The sequence below is a fragment of the Crassostrea angulata genome, chromosome 7 (genome assembly GCF_025612915.1).
Source record: "Crassostrea angulata isolate pt1a10 chromosome 7, ASM2561291v2, whole genome shotgun sequence".
NCBI classification, from domain to species: Eukaryota; Metazoa; Mollusca; class Bivalvia; order Ostreida; family Ostreidae; genus Magallana; species Magallana angulata.
The window spans coordinates 59,825,891-59,848,904 of NC_069117.1; the positions used below are offsets into that span (position 1 = coordinate 59,825,891).

The following is a 23,014-nucleotide window of genomic DNA, read 5'->3' on the forward strand; positions in this document are numbered from 1 at the left end:
TGCTGGTTTCAAGTGATATATACACCGATTGCATAGTTTTATAGCTCAAAAGCCAGACAAATCTTGTTGATTTCAAAGAGCAATGGCTGACTGGCTAGCCATGAAATAGACAGGACTTCGTCACAATGCTGTTTGACACCAACTACCCAAAGTCCAAGCTGTTGTTAAAATGGTTCTAATGTAACGCCAAATACAATTTCTTAGTAGTCCTTTATAGATATTCAATTTGAATGGTTTAGGGAAATAAATTGAAAGTTAGATTATTAGTTGGTGTGATTTTATTACTTTCACAGGAATCATTTATTTACAGAGAAAAGCATTTCACAGAATTGAAGTTCACTTTTTCCCTGTCTTTTCATGTAAGACTCCTATGGATTTCACTTTGTTGTGTGCAAAGTTTTCATGTTTGTGAAAAGGCTGGTACAAATGATGCAGTCTAAAGATTTTATTGCTGCAGTGTTATTAAAAGAAAATCAAAGATGAGGGAAAGTTCTTTCTTTGTCATAAAAACAGCAAACAGTGGAGTGATAATAGCCAAGCGATGTAACAGCTTGTATTTGTGAAGAGAGCTATTCATTTAGAAGGTAGGGTTGTCTCTTGTAGATCTGGCTTGTTTGATGGGGGAGGCTCTACAGCTTTGTGGTTTTAGGGTTTTTTTCTTTCATTAGTTTATGTTTTTTGTTTTCCTACCATTGAGCATGATGTCATAACTGATTTATGTGAGTAAAGTTTTTCTCATTAATGAATGTTTTAGCAAAGTACATGAAAAGAATGTGAATGGAGGTTGTGGCTGATGGCAAAAACTTTGGATTCCAAAGATTGATGGGAAGAAAGTGTTAGATGGGGTGCCATCATTGGCTTTGCACCATATATTTCCCAAACAAATTAAACAGTACACATTGGATCCAGTTGAACCTCAACACATGAGCTTTATATGAAAAGAGCATTCAGATGTATTTTACCTGAAATTCACTTCACCTTAATTTCACATGAAAAATGTTTCCCACATGAATTTCATCTGAAAATTTTGTGTAGCTACATAAAACAAAATTAGAGGAGTGGAATAGATCGTAAATCCCTGGCTAGCAAAGATGTAGTGAAGTATGAATTTGATTATGTTAAAACTGATATGATGATCGCCTCGGGCATATTGATATTATCACATCTAGTACTTACATCTTATGATGACATTATAGTGCATCTTCATTTTATATCAACGAATAATGATTATGATTATAAATTATAAAATTTAATTTACTTGCATGTCCTTAATGATATTGCTACTCTGTCAGAGATCCTTTTCTTAATAGGTTTGCAGCATAAAAACAAAACATAATACTGTAGAATCATTAGAATTCGTGGTGGCTCAATTTTCGTGGTATTCGTGGGAACACCTTCCCCACGAATTTTCATCCTTAACGAAAGCAAATTTAGGAAGAGTAATCTTTGTTACTGAAACTGAAAACTGGCACATCCACGAAATTACATCCCCACGAATAAGCAAATAATTCACAATCCACGAAAATTGGCCCCCACGAATTTAAATGATTCCACAGTAGGTGTAGGCACTGCCTGCACTATATAATTTATAATTTTCTGATTTCATGAATAAGGATCAATGATATTTTCTTATACAATTATCTTAAGAAATATTTTCAAAAAAAATTTAAGGAATGAATTTAATTTCACCCATGTTTTATGATATAACATAACTTGGGGCAGGTAACGCTTTATAAACCGCGAAGCAGTTTATAAATTAAAAGTCGTAAACTGTTCCAAGTTATGTTATACTCATATAACATAGGTAGAAATTTAAATTTATTCCTTATAATTTGATATTTTTACTATTTAAATCAGATAATAGGGCCCATTAATTAGTTGAATATGTTAATTTGTATAAAAATTTAAATCGGTTTAATACATTTCACACATGGGTCATATTGTGACGTAAGCAAGTTATATTATATGATTTACCTGGTATATTAATTTGTTTAGCCAATCAAATGAGGCGTTACAATTAGAATGAAAGCGTGAATGATCACAGGCCTCTGAAGAATGAAGACTGTCAATGTTCTGACCCCCTCCTAGTACATTACAAATATTAGTACAAATATCTCTGGTGCCTGTAAGTGGATGTGATGATAGAGAGGCCATGGTAGTTAAGGACCAATAAGGATATAGCAGTGATATAATTAGACCATTAGGAAGGTCATGGTAGATTAGGACTAATGAGGATAGGGCAGTGGTAGATTTAGACCATTTGGATGAGGCCACGGTAGATTAGAACCAATGAAGATAGGGCAGTGGTAGAATTAGACCAATCGGGATGAGGCCATGGTAAATTAGGACCATTGAGGATAGGGCAGTGGTAGAATTAGACCATTGGGAGGAGGTCATGGTAGATTAGGACCAATGAGGATAGGGTAGAGGTAGAATTAGACCATTGGGATGAGGCCATGGTAGATTAAAACCAATGAGGATAGGGCAGTGGTAGAATTAGACCATTGGGATGAGGCCATGGTAGATTAAGACCAATGAGGATAGGGCAGTGGTAGAATTAGACCATTGGGATGAGGCCATGGTAGATTAAGACCAATGAGGATAAGGCAGTGGTAGAATTAGACCATTGGGATGAGGCTATGGTAGATTAGGACTAATGAAGATAGGGTAGAGGTAGAATTAGACCATTGGGATGAGGCCATGGTAGATTAAGACCAATGAGGATAGGGCAGTGGTAGAATTAGACCATTGGGATGAGGCCATGGTAGAGGAGGACCAACGAAGGTAGGACAGTGGTAGAATTAGACCATTGGGATGAGGCCATGGTAGATTAAGACCAATGAAGATAGGGCAGTGGTAGAATTAGACCATTGGGATGGGCCATGGTAGATTAAGACCAACCAAGATAGGGCAGTGGTAGAATTAGACCATTGGGATGAGGCCATGGTAGATTAAGACCAATGAGGATAGGGCAGTGGTAGAATTAGACCATTGGGATGAGGCCATGGTAGATTAAGACCAATGAAGATAGGGCAGTGGTAGAATTAGACCATTGGGATGAGGCCATGGTAGATTAAGACCAATGAGGATAGGGCAGTGGTAGAATTAGACCATTGGGAGGAGGCCATGGTAGATTAAGACCAATGAGGATAGGGCAGTGGTAGAATTAGACCATTGGGAGGAGGCCATGGTAGATTAAGACCAATGAGGATAGGGCAGTGGTAGAATTAGACCATTGGGGTGAGGCCATGGTAGATTAAGACCAATGAGGATAGGGCAGTGGTAGAATTAGACCATTGGGATGAGGCCATGGTAGATTAGGACCAATGAGGATAGGGCAGTGGTAGAATTAGACCATTGGGATGAGGCCATGGTAGATTAGGATAGGGCAGTGGTAGAATTAGACCATTGGGGTGAGGACCATTGAGGTAAAAACTCTAGGGTTTCTGTCTTTGATCGACTTTTGCTTCAACCGGTCCTTGCTGCTCTAACAACCATAGATAACTTATAAACTGTAGTTTCCATATAAAATATGAGCACTTAATTCCACAATTCCACCATTTTGTATCAAATTGCTTTAATTTGAAAAAAAAAATAGAATTGTGTATACCAAACTTTTGTTTGAGTTATTTTCACAGAAAATGAAAGTGAGGTTTTAAAATCTAAAAGGAGTGCTTCTCTAGACTTTTCATGGATATAAATTCCTCTTATTTATTAGAAATCTACAGCAGTCAGACATTGTAGCCCCTGAAGTCAATTTTATACATGCAGGTAGTATTTCTGCTTTATTTTGTTTAATTTGATTTCTTCCCTATTTCAGTATCAATTGCTTTTCCTAAAACTTGAATGTGCTCAATGTTTTTGATTATTTGAAATAACGCCCGAAAGCTATAAAACGGGAGAAATTTCCTCATGGAGTGAGGGGACAGTTTATAAACTGATATTTATAAGATTGATTGAATTCAAATCCCCAGGTATCCAAGAAGAGCTATCAATGCTAAAATTAATTAATTTCTTTTTGATGCTTCCTTCCTTTGCTTCTTCTGTCTCAGGAAGAAACACAAAAACTCTTCACACACAAATACTGCGAGAAGGAATAGTGGTCTTTGATAGGATTCCTATTGAAAAATAAAGCAAAAATTCTCAAATCTGCTCTCAATGTTAACTATAGGAGATAAGAAGCATTGTTAAGTGGGGGCTCCAACAACAAGACATGTTTTTTCTCATTGTTCCTATATACTCATTCCTGGATTAGTTCATCGCAGATTAGGAAGAATGTAATCGCCGCGCATTGCATGCCTTCTGGTAATTGTTTAGCCCGCCTTTTCTGTCATTATCCTCAGAGCCCTAGTGTTTCATGTGAGACTTCAGCAGAGTACAAACAAATAATACTCCATCTGACATTTATATTTATTTTTCTGATTATAATAGGCCAGGCTCACAGAGTACGTGCTACCTCTAGAGGTGTTTCTGAGGGCAGGCTGACATATCCCCTCACAGGGCCCTCCGTCGCCCGTGAACCATTTGATGCCGAGACTTTGGAGTGGATCCTCAGCTCATGGATTTAATTCATCGTATAACGTGAGACCCAGTCTTACTCCTTTATCGGCAGACACCTTCACTCTGTAACCATGTGACTGATACATGTTTTAGTCATCTATTTATTCCTGCGATGAGAAAGGTGATAAAATATCATTAAACAATGTGACAAAAAAATTATATTGAAATTATGAATTATCCGGCAATTCAAGTGGAAAACTCTGTAGACATTATCTGGTGCTAACCCTCTGAGAACTTAATGCAGGCAGCTCATTGCTGTATTGAGTATTTGTTATTACTGCAAGTTCATCTTCAATGACAAACACTTTAAAGTTCTGCGGGTGATATTGGTAAACAAAAGGGAAGTTTTCAGCAGGTCAAATGTGACTGGATATTGTTTCTGATTGTACCGAGTTCATTGGAGATATTCTGTGATACCGGTGGGGGAAGAGAGATCAAAATGGAGGGAGAAAAGGAGAACATCGGAAAACCTGACCCCTCTAAGAGACCTCGCCCCATCACCCCCAAAATCTTCAAAAAGTGTAAAAGTGCCACCTTTACCCTGGACGGTACCTCCTACACCATAGGTAAGTCTCTATACAGGTGTGATTGTTCAGAGAGACGGGAATTCCCATTTGTTGGGTCACTCATCCCTAGGTCAGGCGTGTACCAGCAGCAAGAGTCTCATTTTGTAAATCACCATCTGTCAGGAAGTTTTACAAGGATAATTTGTGACCGTTGAATGAACAATCTAAGTCAGATCGTTTGGTAATCAATATGAAGAAATACCTTGCTATTCAGCTTTAAATTGAGGTGTTCGGTTTTCATTTTCCTATGAATTAACATTATTGAAAAATTTTAGAGACCTATACATTTCTTTGAAATATATATGACCATTACCTTGGAGCCCTCCATAAATTAGTAATTCCTATCTTTTGGCCAAATCATTAAAATAGAGTGGTTCTTAGCCTATTAACAATCATGGAAAACTACTTTGGTTAAATGGTGAAAAAGGCTTGAAAAAATACAAATGGGAGAGAGAGATGAAATGAAATGTGTGAAAAGCCAGGGAAGGAAGTGTGAACTCGCTGGGGAGAGTTGGACACGGAATTAGAGTGATCATATTTCTGTTTTGATTAACTCTGTTTGCTACTGATATTAGCGGGTTTTGTTTCTACTGTTGAAGTGATAAAGGTAATCAAGTCTCCCTGCACAAAACTGTCTGAAACTTCAACCTTGTTACAAAATGTAATTTGATAATTTAGAATTGGCAGAAGCCATTGGATTAGAAAAATGTTGTGACAACAAAAGTGAAAATTACAAAACAAAGCCCAATAGCATGTGATATCAAAGTTAGTTAGAAAGAAAACCCCTCATATTACTTTTGAAAGAATAGGTTTGACTTCAAAACTTCTTTAGAAATTGGATTCTGTCAAAGTAATGAACTGATTAGTTTTTGTTTGTAAAATTTTCCCCGTATATCGTGTAGAGGAAAGAGATGCTTACCGGTAATATTACTTTATGGAATAATCACCTGTAGTAGGTTTTCAGCCTTATTATAGGTTTTCCTCTCAGTGTTCAGCTCTCGTGTTTCAGTAATGAGCCATGGACAGTTATGATGGAATTATGCAATCCTCACCACAATGACTTAAACTCCCAGTATCATGGAAGTCATATCCGAGCAATAAGCTTTCCAACGGTGTATGATAGGTTAATTAGACTTCCCTCTCTTCCAGAATGCAAAGACTGGGAATCAAAAAATATCAGGACACAAATTAAACAAATAGTAGCTTTCTACAGATGAATTTTTAAAACCTATCACATTAGGGATATGTCACCTATTTACTAGACTTGTATGTTGTAAGGGGATGATTTTTGCATCAAATAGAAAATTAAAGTTGACAGCTAGGTACATTGCAAATGTTTATTGTTAGTCGAGAGATATGTTTTACTTTTGATGAATTGGTAAAGAATACGGAAATTTCAATTGGAATTTGATCGTCGAAAGGGGCTGATGAAACAGGTAAAGGCAAACAGAGAAAGGAACATGGTCAATATCAATGGTAGATTTGAATGCCACCTCAAGCTGAATGCTAAATAAATATTGTCATATTTGTAAATGCAAGTATGTACAGACTATATATCGACTTGGGGGTGCAGAAAACCTCTATCATGTGAGAACAGTTCCTAATCTTAACAGGTGTCATGCATCTCTCGAACCCTGCTTCAAGCGCTGGCCCTGATAAAAATGAAAACTAAAAAAAAAATGAATGAGTGACATTATAAACTACCCTTTAGAGAAATTTAGGGCTCCCAACAAATAAAGCCCTTGACGTCACAAAGACGGGGTGTAAATTCGGATTATTAGATCATATATTGAAATGCCCCCTGGAACTGACTACTTGGTTTAGAGTTGAAGTGATTTGTTGATTTCTTTCAGTTGTATGTGCTTTTCCTGATGCTCTGTTTTATTTGACTGGTCCCTGTGGTCTGTACACACTGATTAAACTGACAAAAGGTGAACCAGCGCTAGATCCGATCAACCGTTTACTGTCCTGCTTAATAAAACAAGTCTTTATGGCTTCAGCATTTTAGATTGGTATATATTTATGAATTTCCCCCGAGATACTGAACACTATTGCGCATTTGTCTCCACTAACAATGCCATTGTTGGCCACATTATTTTCTACTGTAAGTTGAAGGGCTTTAAGTTTTCCCCGTAAAGCATTGATAGTTAGCCAATTGTATATGATGTAGTGAATGAAGAGAAAGATAGGGAGTTCAAACCAAAATCAAATTCTAACCGCTGCCTCATTGTCCATGCTACATGGGCCGTAATACCTCGAGTAGCAGAGGACTGGATTATGAGTGGGTTGTTTCACTAATTAAACCCACTGTAATAATTTTACCCCACAGTCTGATGCTCATTTCATGTTACCGTGCTAAACATGCAATATGAGGGAAAGAAGCAGCAGATGCAAACAGATCAACAGATATACACAAAGCACATTAATAAGATGAGGCGTATAAACAAGTCGGAGGTATTAAAGTCAATCCTCGAATCTCGACGCAGTGAAGAACTGACAAACAGTTATGTGTCTTATGTTGCTTAATAGAAGATTTCTTTAATGATGCGGGGTTGTTTTGTTCTCGAGGGCTCACTGTTTTGTTGCTATTTTATGTTTGATGCATTATGTCAAAATGAGGATCTTGATATCAGTGAGGCTTAGTTGATATCAGAATGAGGTTTTTGATATCAGACTTAGGTATATCAGATATATAAAATAATAAAATATTTTTATGTCAGTTATGCTTAGTTGAAATATAAATTTATTGGTACATGTATCAGAATGGTCGTTGTGATAAGGAAAGCTATTAAAATCAAGATAATGTCCACTAATTTCAGAACAAGTCGTTGTTATTAGAATGATGCTCAATAATATATTAGGTGAGGCTAAGGCTGATATCAGAATGATTGATGTCAATATCAATATCAGAACAAGTTATTGATATCAAAATGATTTGTTGATATCAGAATGTGCTCAATTACTGTAAACTTGTTATATTACCCGGTATTTCATTCCACCATCCCGCTATTTGGTAGAGGTTTTAGCATCTGCGAAGCGTGCCTCCCGCCATTTTATGGGGATATAAACTCCTCGTGTTTAATAAGGAATTTACAGTATATATTAAGTAAGGCTAAGGTTGATATCAGAATGATGTTAATATCAGAATAAGGTGTTGATATTAGAATGACTTGATATCAAAATGATATCAGTAATATATTATGTGAGGCTAAGGTTGATATCAGAATGATGTTAATATTAGAATAAGTTGTTGATATTAGAATGACTTGATATCAAATGATATCAGTGATATATTATGTGAGGCTAAGGTTGATATCAGAATGATGTTAATATCAGAATAAGTTGTTGATATTAGAATGACTTGATATCAAAATGATATCAGTAATATATTATGTGAGGCTAAGGTTGATATCAGAATGATGTTAATATCAGAATAAGTTGTTGATATTAGAATGACTTGATATCAAAATGATATCAGTGATATATTATGTGAGGCTAAGGTTGATATCAGAATGATGTTAATATCAGAATAAGTTGTTGATATTAGAATGACTTGATATCAAAATGATATCAGTAATATATTAAGTAAGGCTAAAGTTGATATCAGAATGATGTTAATATCAGAATAAGTTGTTGATATTAGAATGACTTGATATCAAAATGATATCAGTGATATATTATGAGGCTAAGGTTGATATCAGAATGATGTTAATATCAGAATAAGTTGTTGATATTAGAATGACTTGATATCAAAATGATATCAGTAATATATTAAGTAAGGCTAAAGTTGATATCAGAATGATGTTAATATCAGAATAAGTTGTTGACATTAGAATGACTTGATATCAAAATGATATCAGTGATATATTATGTGAGGCCAAGGTTGATATCAGAATGATGTTAATATCAGAATAAGTTGTTGATATTAGAATGACTTGATATCAAAATGATATCAGTGATATATTATGAGGCTAAGGTTGATATCAGAATGATGTTAATATCAGAATAAGTTGTTGATATTAGAATGACTTGATATCAAAATGATATCAGTAATATATTAAGTAAGGCTAAAGTTGATATCAGAATGATGTTAATATCAGAATAAGTTGTTGACATTAGAATGACTTGATATCAAAATGATATCAGTGATATATTATGTGAGGCTAAGGTTGATATCAGAATGATGTTAATATCAGAATAAGTTGTTGATATTAGAATGACTTGATATCAAAATGATATCAGTAATATATTATGTAAGGCTTAGGTTGATATCAGAATGATGATAAGATCAAAACAAGTTGTTGACATCAGAATGTTCATTAACCTCAGTGAGGCGAAAGTTGAATATGTAGAAATGAAGGTCTGCATTCATTGAATCATTTCAGTAAAATACACGAGTCTCGAAATTTGACTGAGGATCATAAATTGATACATTATTTCAGAGTGAAACTAGCTGATACACAGTTTGGTCAGGCTTAATTTCGTTCGTCTTTTTATATGATTTTATTTTCTAAACCTCATACGCAAAAACTGTATACACTGTTCCTTTGGGAACATTGTATACAATCTCAGGATTTCACCAACATTTTCATCTGGATATAGCTTTGTTATCTCGGCCATTGGAGAATTCTTTCTGCAGAGTGCGGCCTTGTCAAAGGCTTATCTGCTAGTGCCAATGAAGACAAATGTGCCGTTTAATAGTGCTTTGCCATCAAGTCACAGGGATTGATTTTATATAAAGTAATTTGATTATTTTATTCACTTCTTTAGTTGAGCATCTGTTTGCTTGATTTAGGGATTTTACATTCAAACTGTAATTTATAACAAAATGTTAACAATGAATGCTAATTACAATTATGATGGCAATGTCTACTTTTAATTAAGTTTTGATTTGAAAGTGTGAACTTGTCTAGTTTAATGATGATACACTAGTGTATTGTGAGGTTTTGATTGACTGACTGATTATAGAGAATTGAATGGGAGAGTGGACTCCAAAACATTCATCATAGAAATGAGTACTTTTATTTAGCTTGTTTTATTCTTTATCTTGAGTTCATCAACGACTGTATATAATCTGTATACATATGGTCTGTGCAGGCAGCCATGTTTTTTGGTTCTAGTTTCATTGATGTTCCTTCCTCTCTACACAGGCTGAATGAGGTTTATCCATTTATCCACCTCACTTAACAAAGTCCCAAGATGCAGTGGTTTGTGGCAGTAGCTATCCCACTTACAGCCATCGGATCAGTGTTTTATAATTCTACCTCCTCCACACAGGCTGACTAAGGTCTATCCACCTTACAGTGATCAAGTCCTAGGATGCATTAGTTACTGCTTTAGTCTGATTGAGGTCTATCCACCCCACTACATTAAAGTCTCAGGATGCAGTAGTTACTGCTTTAGTGTGACTGAGGTCTATCCACCTCATTGTTACTGTGGTTTCATTAATATTCAAGGGTATCAATTTTCGTGGAAGAAGTAAAAATCACAGTATCAAGGATAGGTAAATTCGTGGCCAATGACCCTATCAATACAACATGTTAATAGAAATTGCACTTCGATGAACATTTAATTTCGTGGATCAACTAAACGACGAAATCCACAAAAATTGGTATTCAACGAATATTGATGAAACCACAGTATAAACTCCCATGATGCAGTAGTTACTGCTTTATTCTGACTAAGGTAATTTATCCACTTCACTGTAATAAACTCCCAGGATGCAGCCGGTAATAACTAATGATATTTCACCTCATCCACGCATTCTAACTTAGGTTTATCCACCTCTCTGTGAAAAATTCTCTGGATGCAGAAGCTATTGTATGTTTTATCTCTTCTAAAAAGTATGACTGCCTGGGTTTATTTTTATTGTCATAAAGTCCCATGATGAAGTAAAAACTAGTGATATTCCACCTCCCCACACATGCAAACTGAGGTTTATCTACCTCACTGTTGTAAAGACAGGATGCAGTGTTTACTGAAGGTGATCTTTCTTATCATGCATGCATGCATGAAGAAACTGGACTTTGTAGTCCTTCTGTGATGCAGTTTTGCTCCCATCTCTCCCTCTTCCCACGTTACCTTAATACCTTAATTAAATCCATGGATTTAATATGTTGACATCCCATGGGGAGTTGATTAATCTGATGCGAGTTCATCTGATATAGTTGTCACATCTCCATATAATGCCTGCAGTGATTGTCTTTAACTGCCTCTCTCTCTCTCTCTCTCAGTATAAAGATGAGAGACTTTGTTGATTTAATGGCTGATTTGGTAAGGAGTTGAAATTTGAAATTAGGGGTTTAAAGAATCCATTTTATCAGATTTATCCACACCTAGGGTTAGATGAACTGGTCCTCAATGATTTGAGGTCGAATTTGAAAAACAAGGTATGAAGCAGGTGTATGTGTAAATAAATGATAGCTATGCAAATTCAAATCAATATTGGTACAATATATTTTGTGTACGTGGACACATATTTGAGGTATATTTTACCACAATAGGTCTATGTATTTTGTAAGTTTGCTGACAGGGGTTTATATACCTTGGCTGTGATGTAACGGTATGTAGAACTTTCTGGCAATGAATTTAGCTTCGGGAATGACCAACTGTGTGCAGAGTTCCTTGTAATGAACTAAGATGTGTACATTGTAGGGCTCATTCAAGTTGAATGAATAAGGTCCATGGAACTATTTGTCATCCATGGACTGAAGTGTTTTTTGATAGATGTATTAGTATTTGGCCCAGACTTCCGCATACAGCTTAAATTAACTTCAATCAAACTCAAGATTGTTACTTCAATCCGCTATCTATTCGTTAGTCGGTCTTGTCCATGAGACATCCCCTAGGGCCCATAACTCAGGTGCCAATCACTGGTGTTGACTTATTTCTCAATGCTCATACATCACTGTATTAACTCAATAGTTCACAGTTTCAGCTTCAAATTGAAACAGGGTCTGCCTTTGCAGGAAAAAAATTTGAAATGTCTGAAAATGGGAAATATTATCATCAGCGGAAAAGGAATAGTGTGCATATAGTGCAGTCAAAGCCAAAACAAGGTAGGCATCATAAGAAATAGTCTGACCCCAGGTGCAGTTGATTATAATGTAATATATAATCAATGCATGAAACATATACACTACCTTATAAAGCACCTAAGAACTATCGTACAATATTCAATTCAAATGATATGATTTTAATGAATGAGATTGTCTAATAAGAAGTACATTACAGCCTTTTTACATCTTCTACATGCGATATTGACTGGCAATAAAATCAGTAAATTATGCTACTGATGCTGCTAAAGGCATTCAATTCTGATTGGTGGACTGACAGTTTGAATGTGCAAGGTTGTTCAGATTTTATACACTATTAAGTATTGAACTAGAACAGAAGCATACTGGGTATTGATATGACTTTCATTACATTTGAACTATTAGAGTAAATGAGGCATGAGATATTGCTTACCTAGTAGAACCAAACTCAGATATATATATATAGGTAAATGAACAGATTGCTGTATATTGGAAATTTTTACACATTTTAATTAGTGTCAGTTCAGATGTGATGAATATTTTATTGAAAACTGTTCCTTAATGTAATTCATAGGAAACCTCCCCAATTTAATGCTTATCTTTACTGGTTGTGCCTGTAGTTTTTAATAACAGGCTTATGTGTTAGATTAACAGCTAGATAAAATTCTAAGAATGGAAACTCAAAGAAAATTTTAAACTGAGGAACCTTAAACTTTCACCTCATTGCTCTCTTTGACCTGAGACTTAAAAAATTTTGTCAGAAAATGCTGTAGAATGTCCAACTTTTACAATGGTATTGGTTCAATTGCCAGGAATAACTGGTTTCCTTTTGTTTTGAGTTACACATTAATACATAAAGCTTGTTAACTTGAAAGAGTAAAGAGAGAGATCTTCAGAACGCAGTGTTAGAATCCCACATTTACAGCCTATTTACAGACAATTCCTTTGATATTTCGGAGGAGAAAATTTGTGTGTTTGATTTTCATTGTTGTTTACAAGAGGTAATGGAGGAGTTATCCCGGAAACTGTCTGGTTTTACGTGGGGAACAGGTGCTAGAGTCAGCTACAGGTCACACAAACCCCGCGCTACAAAGAGTGTACTCTGGTTGTCTGTTGTGCGTCTGTTTGTCTGTTGTGTGTTTTGTTATAGACAACCAAGTGTACAAGGTTTATCTAAAGAGAAATTGCAAACCAATTCATTGACATTTTTTACAGCCAATAAATACACAATGATTTGTTGGAAAAAGAGAATGAGTAAATTGAGGAATTACATAATTTTAAGGTAGAATTTTCCCTAAGTTCAAGAACATTTCAGTATGATTCCTAAAATTTCTCAATATGAAAGGAGAAATACATCAAATATTATAAATCTTTTCTTGAATGTTATTTCGCGCAGTAAAGCTAATCAGAGCTTTCTTTTTCCTTGAAGTGGCATGCAATTCATGTAACTCAACACATTCTTTCAATATGGTGAAGCAGACAAAGGGAGAGAACTCCTACAGACTTATTTGGATGATCCTGCTATTACCAGGATGTATAAAGAACTTCTAAAAAAAAAATTATTTATGAATTACAATTTCTGTCTATTTAATTCTGCCTTTTTTCCCCAGTTGGTCTGTAGCAAGAAAATAATACAGTCAAACTTCAATATCTCGAACTATATCGGGTTGGTTAAAAACTTCGAGATATCCGAGTATTCGAGATATCAAGGGTAAAATACTTGAAGTTTAAGTGTTTGGGACTTAAAAATCACTTTGATATATCCATTTTATTCGAGATACCGGTGTTCGAGATACCAAAGTTCAACTGTAGTTTGCTTTTGATTCTGTGAGTCTAACTAAGAGATTGTCAGGTTACCACAAAAATCGCTGGTATCTGGAGAGAATTGAGGATGGGACAGGGATGAGGATGGTCCTGGGACTTGATCCTTGAACCCATGACACACCCGATCAACCATTAGGTTGAAGGCTTCAGGTTAGAATCCTCATAGAGAGGGCCAACTCGCAATATTAATACTAAAATTGTGCCCCATAGCAGGAACAAAATAAAGTGATGTAGATACTCCTTAGATGTTCAGGCCTCAGGATCATGAAGCAAAGTTTGACTTTAGCCAAAATTTGTACATTGTCTTAATGTCTATTGGTTGAAAACACTGATGAAATTGAAATGCTATAAAAATTGTCTATATATAATGTTGTTAATTACCACAAATTTAAATCATCATTTTATGATAATGAATGATTTTATGACTGATTGAGATTGTGACTTAAAATCTGAAATTGCTACCGTACATTAACATGATCTGGAGGCCTGGTGACATTGTTTAACCAGTTTATTAAACTGGTTTAGGTGAAACAACATCATTTGAGGGGAAGAATTACATGTTTTTTTGCAGCAATTTTATAAATTCAATTTTATATCTTTTAAAAACAGACAGTAATAGATTATCACTAAAAGGTGTGTTTTCAATCTGATTGAAAATCTTAGCTGATGTCCTTGTAGCTTGTATCTGCTTGGACCATCTGAAATATGTCCCTGGGCTACTGGAATATTCATAAGCAGTCCAATATGCAATGAGCATTTTGCATGTGCATGGGTTCAGGTAAAAAAATTGATGAAGGTTATAGAATGATGTATGTAACACTGACATTGAATACAGCATTAAGTTATATAGGGAGATCAGCCAAACATTACATAGCAGAGGGAAATCAGCCGTGGTGAATCGAGCTGCATCGGCCACCGACCGAGTCAATAACAACAAAGAGGGGCAGCTGTTTCTCAGACCAATATTGAAACATTCAACAAATGATGAATAAACAAACACACTGACAATTCTGCATATTTATGTCCACTTTATTATTGCTGCACAACCTCTCTCCCCCTACCCCTCCCCCACCCCCCCACTTAAAGGAAAAAATAACTGGCCTTTGCTCACAGTACTAGTGCCTTAAGCATTTAATATAGTGAAATTTGATTCCCAGATTTGACATTTTGCCCATAATTTTAATGGCTAATGAAGACAGAGTGGACTTTGATGGTGACCAGTTCAAACTCAAATTAGGGAATCTGGCCGGAGATGGAGTTCCCAGGATTGGGATAAAATTTCCATTATTAACGCAACGTAAAATTTTCACTTGTGTTTTTCTCATCTGATTTCGTGCAGATTGTTGTATGACATTTGTCTTGCATATAAAGTGTCTACTTAATTACTGCGTTTACCCCAAAAAGTGAACAGATCAATAAGCTATGTATGGAGAGATTACGAGAGATCAAACTCGTCCGTCGTCCTAGGGACGTCAAATAATTCCACCATTATTAAATTTGTAGTTAGACAAGAATAACTGTTCCATCAAGTTTTGGAAAAAGACTTTGTGATGATGTTGTTCCATCATAGTCTGTAGTCTTTATGGTAGTTTTAATTGATCAATAAAACATTCGTGTGATGTTGATTGGTTAAGCATCTTAGTGATAACTTTTTTTGGTGTGCGTTTGACCTTTCCGCTAACAAAAACTTGTCAATTTTCCAAGGATTAGGCCTGATTTACAATGCAACACGTTGCAACCTCAGATCTCTTTTAGACTTCTTATTTCAGTAACATTTTTCAGTCTTAAGTAATATTTACCTTTCCTCACCAGTGTTTTTAAAGAGTCCCAAAAAGTCTAAACATGAATTTAGACTTCTGTAAAACAAACTTCTCAAATGTTAATGAGGAAAATTTTTCCAGTTAAATTAAAATTCAAACAAAAAAGCAAACGAAAAACTGTGACTACCTTTAATGAGATAAGTTGTGCACTTAATTATTATATATAATAGTTGAAATTTCATCATATTTACATACACATTTATAAATCACACCTGGATTAGTTTGATAAATTGTTTTTATCATTTTGTTGTATTGTTTGCAATACATTTCAATTTTTTAATGAATTGGTTAAAATATTCACTCTTTTCATAGGGTTTCATTTAAAAAAAAAATGTTTCTTCTTGTTCATCAGCAATGTCAGAAAACTGTGAGAAGAAGGTGTCAGAAAACCTACATTTCCGTTTTAGAATAATGTGATATAAATAGATTCTAATCTGACATTTCAGTGTAAAATTCACATGTTGACAGGTGATCAAACCAGTTAATTAAAACGCTATTTACCTATCATAGGGGACTAAGTGATTGCCATTGAATCATTAACAAATGACATTTTTGATTAATTGGAAGCTGAAGCATTCGTGATTGTTGAAGTAAGTTACTCCGTTTTGTCTCCCTCCCAAATGCCCTACGTTATCACGGCTGTGATTTTTCCTGATGCCAATTGGTCTGTCGGAGATGGAAGGGTGATTCTGTCTAATTGTTATTGGGTGTGATGGCAATCTTACGAGGGTCGCTTTGTAAACCAAATGGAGTCGCTCCATCACTTTAAGGTCATACAAAAGGTCTCTTTATTACAGTTAGAATAAAATATCAACTAAAACACAATCTGTGGTGTTCAACCATGGACCAGTGATTAGGGACCGCTAGGCGCTGACTAATTGCTCTGGAGTTCCTTCTGTTGGTACTGCTGCTTCGAGGATTGGAGTAATGGGGGCCGTTGCACTGATAAGCACTGCATGGGGCCATCGTTAATGAAATAGATGTTGTACGCTTTGATTGACAAGCAATGAGCCGACTCATTCCATTGGAAGAAGGATGTACACCTCTTGGGTTACAACCAGAGAAACCTGTCGAGTGATGTGGTATGGACCTTTTGTGGATCTGAATAGACCTCGAACTGTTGTAATTGTTTTGTAGACAAGACCTCTACAATAAGAGTTCAAAGGAATAGCCGTTTTTTCATCACTTTTGTGGCTGTTCCATTGTAAATGGGATACAGTGTAATTGGATATCATTCAGTAGCTACAAGATCTGAATAGAACCATTCCTTAACCATTGATTCAAATTAGCAAACAAGTTAAAGAGCATGAGTTATAAGATTTCTACCTGTTTGATTAGGCGCCTGGTGTACAATTGAAGAAATGATTTGTTATGTTTAGTTGTCCTCTGTGTCCCCTTGTTGTAGTCCATTGTTTCAACTGATGATGGCTAATCGTGTAACTTGTCAGGAATCAATATGAAAAGTTTGATCAAAGTGGAGCAGTAACATCTTGTTGCATCATCTGACCATATGCATTGCAGTGATCACTGTCAATACATGCTAATTCATTGCAGCTTTCATCACCCCTCGCCATTATCATAGAATCAATGGAGGAGGGCCCCCCTATCTCTCAAGGACCCGGGGCTATTGTTGGATGCTGATCTAGACTCTTCACAATTAGACTCCTGATGAGAACGTTTCCATTTATAGAGACTCCCTAGTCCAGATTTGACTGTATCTAACCTTCGTTTGGAGGTTGATATCCTCCTTAATCAGCCTGTCAATTTTCCCCATGAAATGCTATCAATAACATAAAGGCATGCCATTCTGGTATTACCGACTGATTTGATTTTTTGATGCATATTTCTGGACACAGACTTGGTGTGTTGACATTTCATAATGGAAGCTGGGGAATAAAAGAGTATGGAGAAACTTTGCACTGATTAAGTTGTAGCCCATGTAATATTGTGCTGTGATGAGAGTTACATTTGGTCAGATTTTGTCACCTTACGTTCATGGGACGTGCAAGATCAATAGAAATAAAATGCGGTGACTGCGTTAGGAATGAATCCGATGGTTAACGCACTCGTCTCATTACGGCGGATTTACAATCAGACGGGAAGACCATTCCACGTCCCCGTACATTGTGTCATCTGTTAGCGTCAGCTATTACTTCTTGGTGACTTTGGCCCTTTGAAATTCCATATCTGATAAATATATTTCTGTGGATTAATTGTTACTGCAACAGAGGCCAAACTTTGAATAGAAATTTTTTGCATATCGAGGAGATCTACCCACTTTATGAGTAAGGGGAAAAGTCAATCATTAGATAATTGCAGAAAATACAAATTTAAAATCTGATGGACCAAAGCCGTCTTCACTGCGGAATGACAGGTAAAGAAGATGAATGAACGAGAGGATGATAGAAGCTGGCTTGTCTTACACAGGAATACATCATTTTGGGACCCCCTCTGATATTGTTTCTATTGATTTACTGATAATCTATTTAAAGGATTATAGCATTTGCATAGTTATTGTGACACTCAAGATAAGCAGAGGGAGGCAAAATTTTGTGCTGCTCATATAATTGACAGTTTTTTCCTCAAAAACTTGAAACAGCAACAGATTGCTAAGCTTAGCAACCCTGGCCATAATTCACATCAAAAATCGGAGGTCCAATTAAATTTGTGGGATTTTCTGAGCATCCGATTCAGTGGACGCCTAGTAACTGCATTTATTTTTGGTTTTATCAAGGTTCGACACAATAAGGATCTTCTGATCTAGTACTCAAACAATGCAATGAAATCAAGATAAACTTTTTCATGACTTAGATTGGAATAACCATTTTCTATCACTGCGATTAATGTGAAGCTTATGTGATGGAGAAGCCTAAACCAAATTCCTATGCAGAAAGTAATAACAGGAAATATATGAATACTGTTCAAAGTCGAATCGAGTCCTTTGAGAAAAAAATATCCTCCACAAATCCAGTTGCATCAAGTGCTAGTCGAAAACCGCCATTCCGGGCGTCTTTGAGCTTAGATAATAGCAAACCTTATGTGGATAATACAAAAAATTGTGGAAGCAGTAGAGACTTTGTGTACTCTCATTCCCATGATGCAACAGTGACCTGGGACCAAACGGATTTACTGCCCTTGGTGATGGAACATGAAGAGGGACCTATTTCTCCGGGTGGAAGTAGAGCTAAGTGTGTTGTTCGGCTGGAAGGAGCCAAGTACACAATAGGTAAGTCTGCTAACTCATTAGCAAGTACTTGGAGTAAAGAATAGGTAAATCTGTTAGCTAACTTTGAGAGTAAGTAAACAATAAGTAACTCTACAAAATTCTTATTTACCTTGAGTATAGTATGGGATAGGTAAGTATGAAATCCTGTTAGCTTACCTTGAAAATTAATATACTAAAGGTAATTATGGATAAGTCTGAAAACTTGTAAGATTGAATATAAGTAAATGTAGAGGTAAGCCTACAGCCTTGTTGGCCAATAGGGTCACACAGTGGCAGTCAGTGGGCTAAGCCACTCTGTACAAGAGAAACATTTTTTTTCCAAAGACTTAAAAATTCTTTGTTATGATGAACTAAAAAAATTACGAGTTCTCTTGAGAAGATTTCATTGCGAGTTGTGAAGTCATCACATGCTGTGGGAGGAAACAACGCATTGAAAATACCAGTTACCTTAGTATTGTAATGTTGTGCTGATTTTAGAGTGTAAACTATGTATTGACTTGTAAATAATGGATACTGGTGAGCCATTCTGTCATCTCGGAAATCAGTTCCAGTGTTTTACATAAATGATCAGTAAAGAGAGAAATTGTTCAGACAAAAATCATTCAAACAAGGCATGAATATACATGTATACATAAATTGGGGTTTTCGAAGTCAACACAAAGTTTGTGCACTGGACTTGTTTCTTGACAAAGCTCTTATTAAAATTTGAATTGTAACAATAAAACTAGGCATTACAACACGTAACCAAATTCCAATGGGACAATTTCCTTCAAAATTAGAGCTGTTGAATGAAGCTAAGGGAATTCAGACATTAATTTCTGATTTTATTTTCACCAAGCGGTTTGCAATTTGTTTTGAAAAGCAGGTTTTGGATCTGTTTTTCAGACGTTTAGAGTCTTGCCGAATTAGCAATACCATTAGAGGCAAGGATTGTGAAGGAAAAAGAAATAAAATGGGCTATAAACGTGATAGTTCTCAGAGTCTTGTGCTATAAAGCTCATTAAGCTAAATATTCCTAAAACGGCAAGAGAAATAAATCACAGTGCTGTCGGATGGGAAAATCCCCTGTATGCAGGAAATCCGTCAAACGGATACACAGCCTCAGGTTGGAATGAATCTGCGGGAGATGAAATGCTTACCTACGGATTAATAGGTCACATGACACAGGCCAATTATCTCGATAATTATCATCAACTTCCAATCTCTCAGGTTTAACATGGCACCCAGCCTCAACCCCAGGGAGCTATCCGTGTTGGATTTTGTAACAGTGTTTTTGGCCGTTTATGCATTCCATGGGTTTAGGTTGTCCTGTAGTATCAAATTAAGGGCCACCATTAGAGAAAATTGTTTCCGTAAATGTTGTAAGTGGGCTATGATGATTGTTAGAAGACTAGGTGTCACAGGACCTTCTACAAGTATTATTGATAGCTCTCTGGTGGTGGAGGTTAATATGAGGATAATGACTCTCTCTCTCTCTCTCTCTCTCTCTCTCTCTCTCTCTCTCTCTCTGATAATTGGTCTGTTCCTACCCATCACTGGCCCGCTGAATTGCATGAGTTTGTAAGGAAGTTCTAGATCACTATATCTACGTGACTTTTGCATGGCTCTAACTTAAAAACTTGCAATAATAAACTCTGTAATATCTTTCTGCCAGAGTTGTATCTCTTTCTCAGTAATCAAAGTCATGAATCTTTAATTCAGTAACTTATGGATCAGTTTTTAGTAACTTATGCAGGCCTGAATCACTATTTCAGTATTTCACATCTTGACTACATGCCATTGTATAACTTGCAATGTATCTTGATTTCGTAACCTTAAAACATTTTCCTCTCTCCCAACAAGTGTTGCAAGTTTTTCTAACACTGAGATTTCAAGATGGATTGTTGTTAGTAATATTTTATCTTTTATGAGTTTAATCTGATTCAGTTTTTCTGGATTTATGTCAATTGATTTCATTACCTGTAATATTATGAATTTTGAAAAATCTCAAAGTTGACCTTGAACTCTTATTGAGATTTGAACTTGGTGGAACTATCTCACTGAGTTAATCAAATGTCTGTTTGAAATTCAGCAGAGAGAGCTTTGAAGTTTGAGGAATGATGATAGATTTTTTGGAGTGCATGTGTTAGTCGAGTTGATCTATTACTCTATGATCTGTTTTATTTAAAAATGAAAATAAAATTGCAGCGAGATTTTGGTAACTGAATTAATACTTATCTCAGTCATCACCAATATCTATCTCAGTTAAATTTGGATTTAGAGATGTGAGATATCATGGGTCACCAATCTCAGTAAGTCTTGGATTTATAGATGTGAGATATCATGGCTCATCAATATCTATCTCAAAGAGTCTTGGATTTAGAGATGTGAGATATCATGGCTCATCAATATCTATCTCAATGAGTCTTTGGTTTAAAGATGTGAGATATCATGGGACACCAATATCTATCTCAGTGAGTCTTAGATTTAGAGATGTGAGATACCATGGCTCATCAATATCTATCCCAATGAGTCTTGGATTTAAAGATGTGAGATATCATGGGTCAACAATTTTTATCTCAGTTAGTCTTGGATTTAGAAATATAACATATCATTGATCAACAATATTTATCTTGATGTAACGAGTATTTACTGTTCATGAGTTATATTGGGTCACCATATCTATATCAATGAGATTGGGATTTAGAATGTGAGTTATATTGGGTCACCAATATCTATCTCAATGAGATAGGGAATAAGAATGTGAGTTATATTGGGTCACCAATATCTATCCGGTTGAGTTTAGACTCATGCCCATTGAAAGTTCATCAGCATGTCGGTGTTGGCGCCCCCAGTTTTTACTTTCAGTTTCCAGACAAACTTGATATCTTAATGACATTCTGCATGTAATGGACATAGGTTCCAAACCCAGAAGAAAATTTTATTATTTATAAAACAGTTTATATCAGTTGGTGTTGAGGGTAATACAAGTTTGTAAATGTAATTATCATTTCATTCCCGACATGCTCTTAATGGTTTGTGACCAGCACAAACCAACAAGCTAGTCTTAATAAGATAAAAAAGATACCATATACTTGCTTCCCCAAGGCTTCGGAGATTGAATAGCAGCCATGCTCTTATGGTCTGTTATACATTGTATTAGCTTTGACTCCAGATTTCTTAACAATTAAATATCCGTGTTGAAAATTGTTATTCTTAATTTAATTACAAGGGTTTCGTTATTATGCTGAAGCAGCAAATATACCAATTCAAATATTTTCAGTAGATATCCAGATATATAGGAAAACTATAAACAGTTATCCAAATGGAAAGCCTAAGTAAATATATCTGTTGCAATATATGTACATGTTAATTCAACAGCAATCTCTTTATGATTATTTTAAAGATGTTCAGCAGACACAGATGAAATTGGTTTTAATGGATATCCCAATTTAAAGAATTTCACTAGATATAGCAATATAAGACTATCAGTAGTTATTCCAGAGGCCTTCAACAGGTGTTCGGGTAGAAATTAGGCATGGAAAGTAGATTTTATAAAACGACATAATTGCTATCTAAATAATTCAGTTACACTTTATTTGGTGTGGGACACTTATCAATGTTGATGTGGATAAAAGTATACAATAAGCAAAATACTTTACCAGGTAATTGGTTTATATGTTTCAAATTTCACAATATTTTTGGAAAGGTAAAAAAGATAAAATCCTCCTGAGGTATTCAAACTCATGACAATATTTAATGCTCTTACCCATTGCGCTACGCTGTTAGGTTACAGTTTTTGGAAGAAGAAAGTTATAAGATTTATGAAATTGATTTTATTCTTTATTTCGATTGGAAATTCGTCACAATATGGAGGTGTCCTATATACCACCTTAAACCACCTTAAGAACAAATATCTAAATGGGCTTTATCTGAGGTTCCTTTATTATAAATATCTTACATATGTGAATCAGATATTAAAAGGTTATTTATTGTTGATATCAA

At 35.5% G+C, this 23,014-nt stretch overlaps 1 protein-coding gene across 3 annotated transcripts in view; it reads left to right on the forward strand.

Annotated features, from left to right (window-relative positions):
• Nucleotides 1-18,530: 18,530 nt before the first annotated feature.
• Nucleotides 18,531-23,014, forward strand: part of LOC128191884 (dual specificity calcium/calmodulin-dependent 3',5'-cyclic nucleotide phosphodiesterase 1A-like) — a 69,582-nt gene continuing 65,098 nt past the window's right edge. For all 3 annotated transcript variants that reach the window (XM_052864235.1, XM_052864236.1, XM_052864237.1), the window contains exon 1: nucleotides 18,531-19,030. In XM_052864235.1, the coding sequence (XP_052720195.1) occupies nucleotides 18,664-19,030 (367 nt within the window). In that variant the 5' untranslated portion in view covers nucleotides 18,531-18,663. The remainder of the gene's footprint in view (nucleotides 19,031-23,014) is intronic.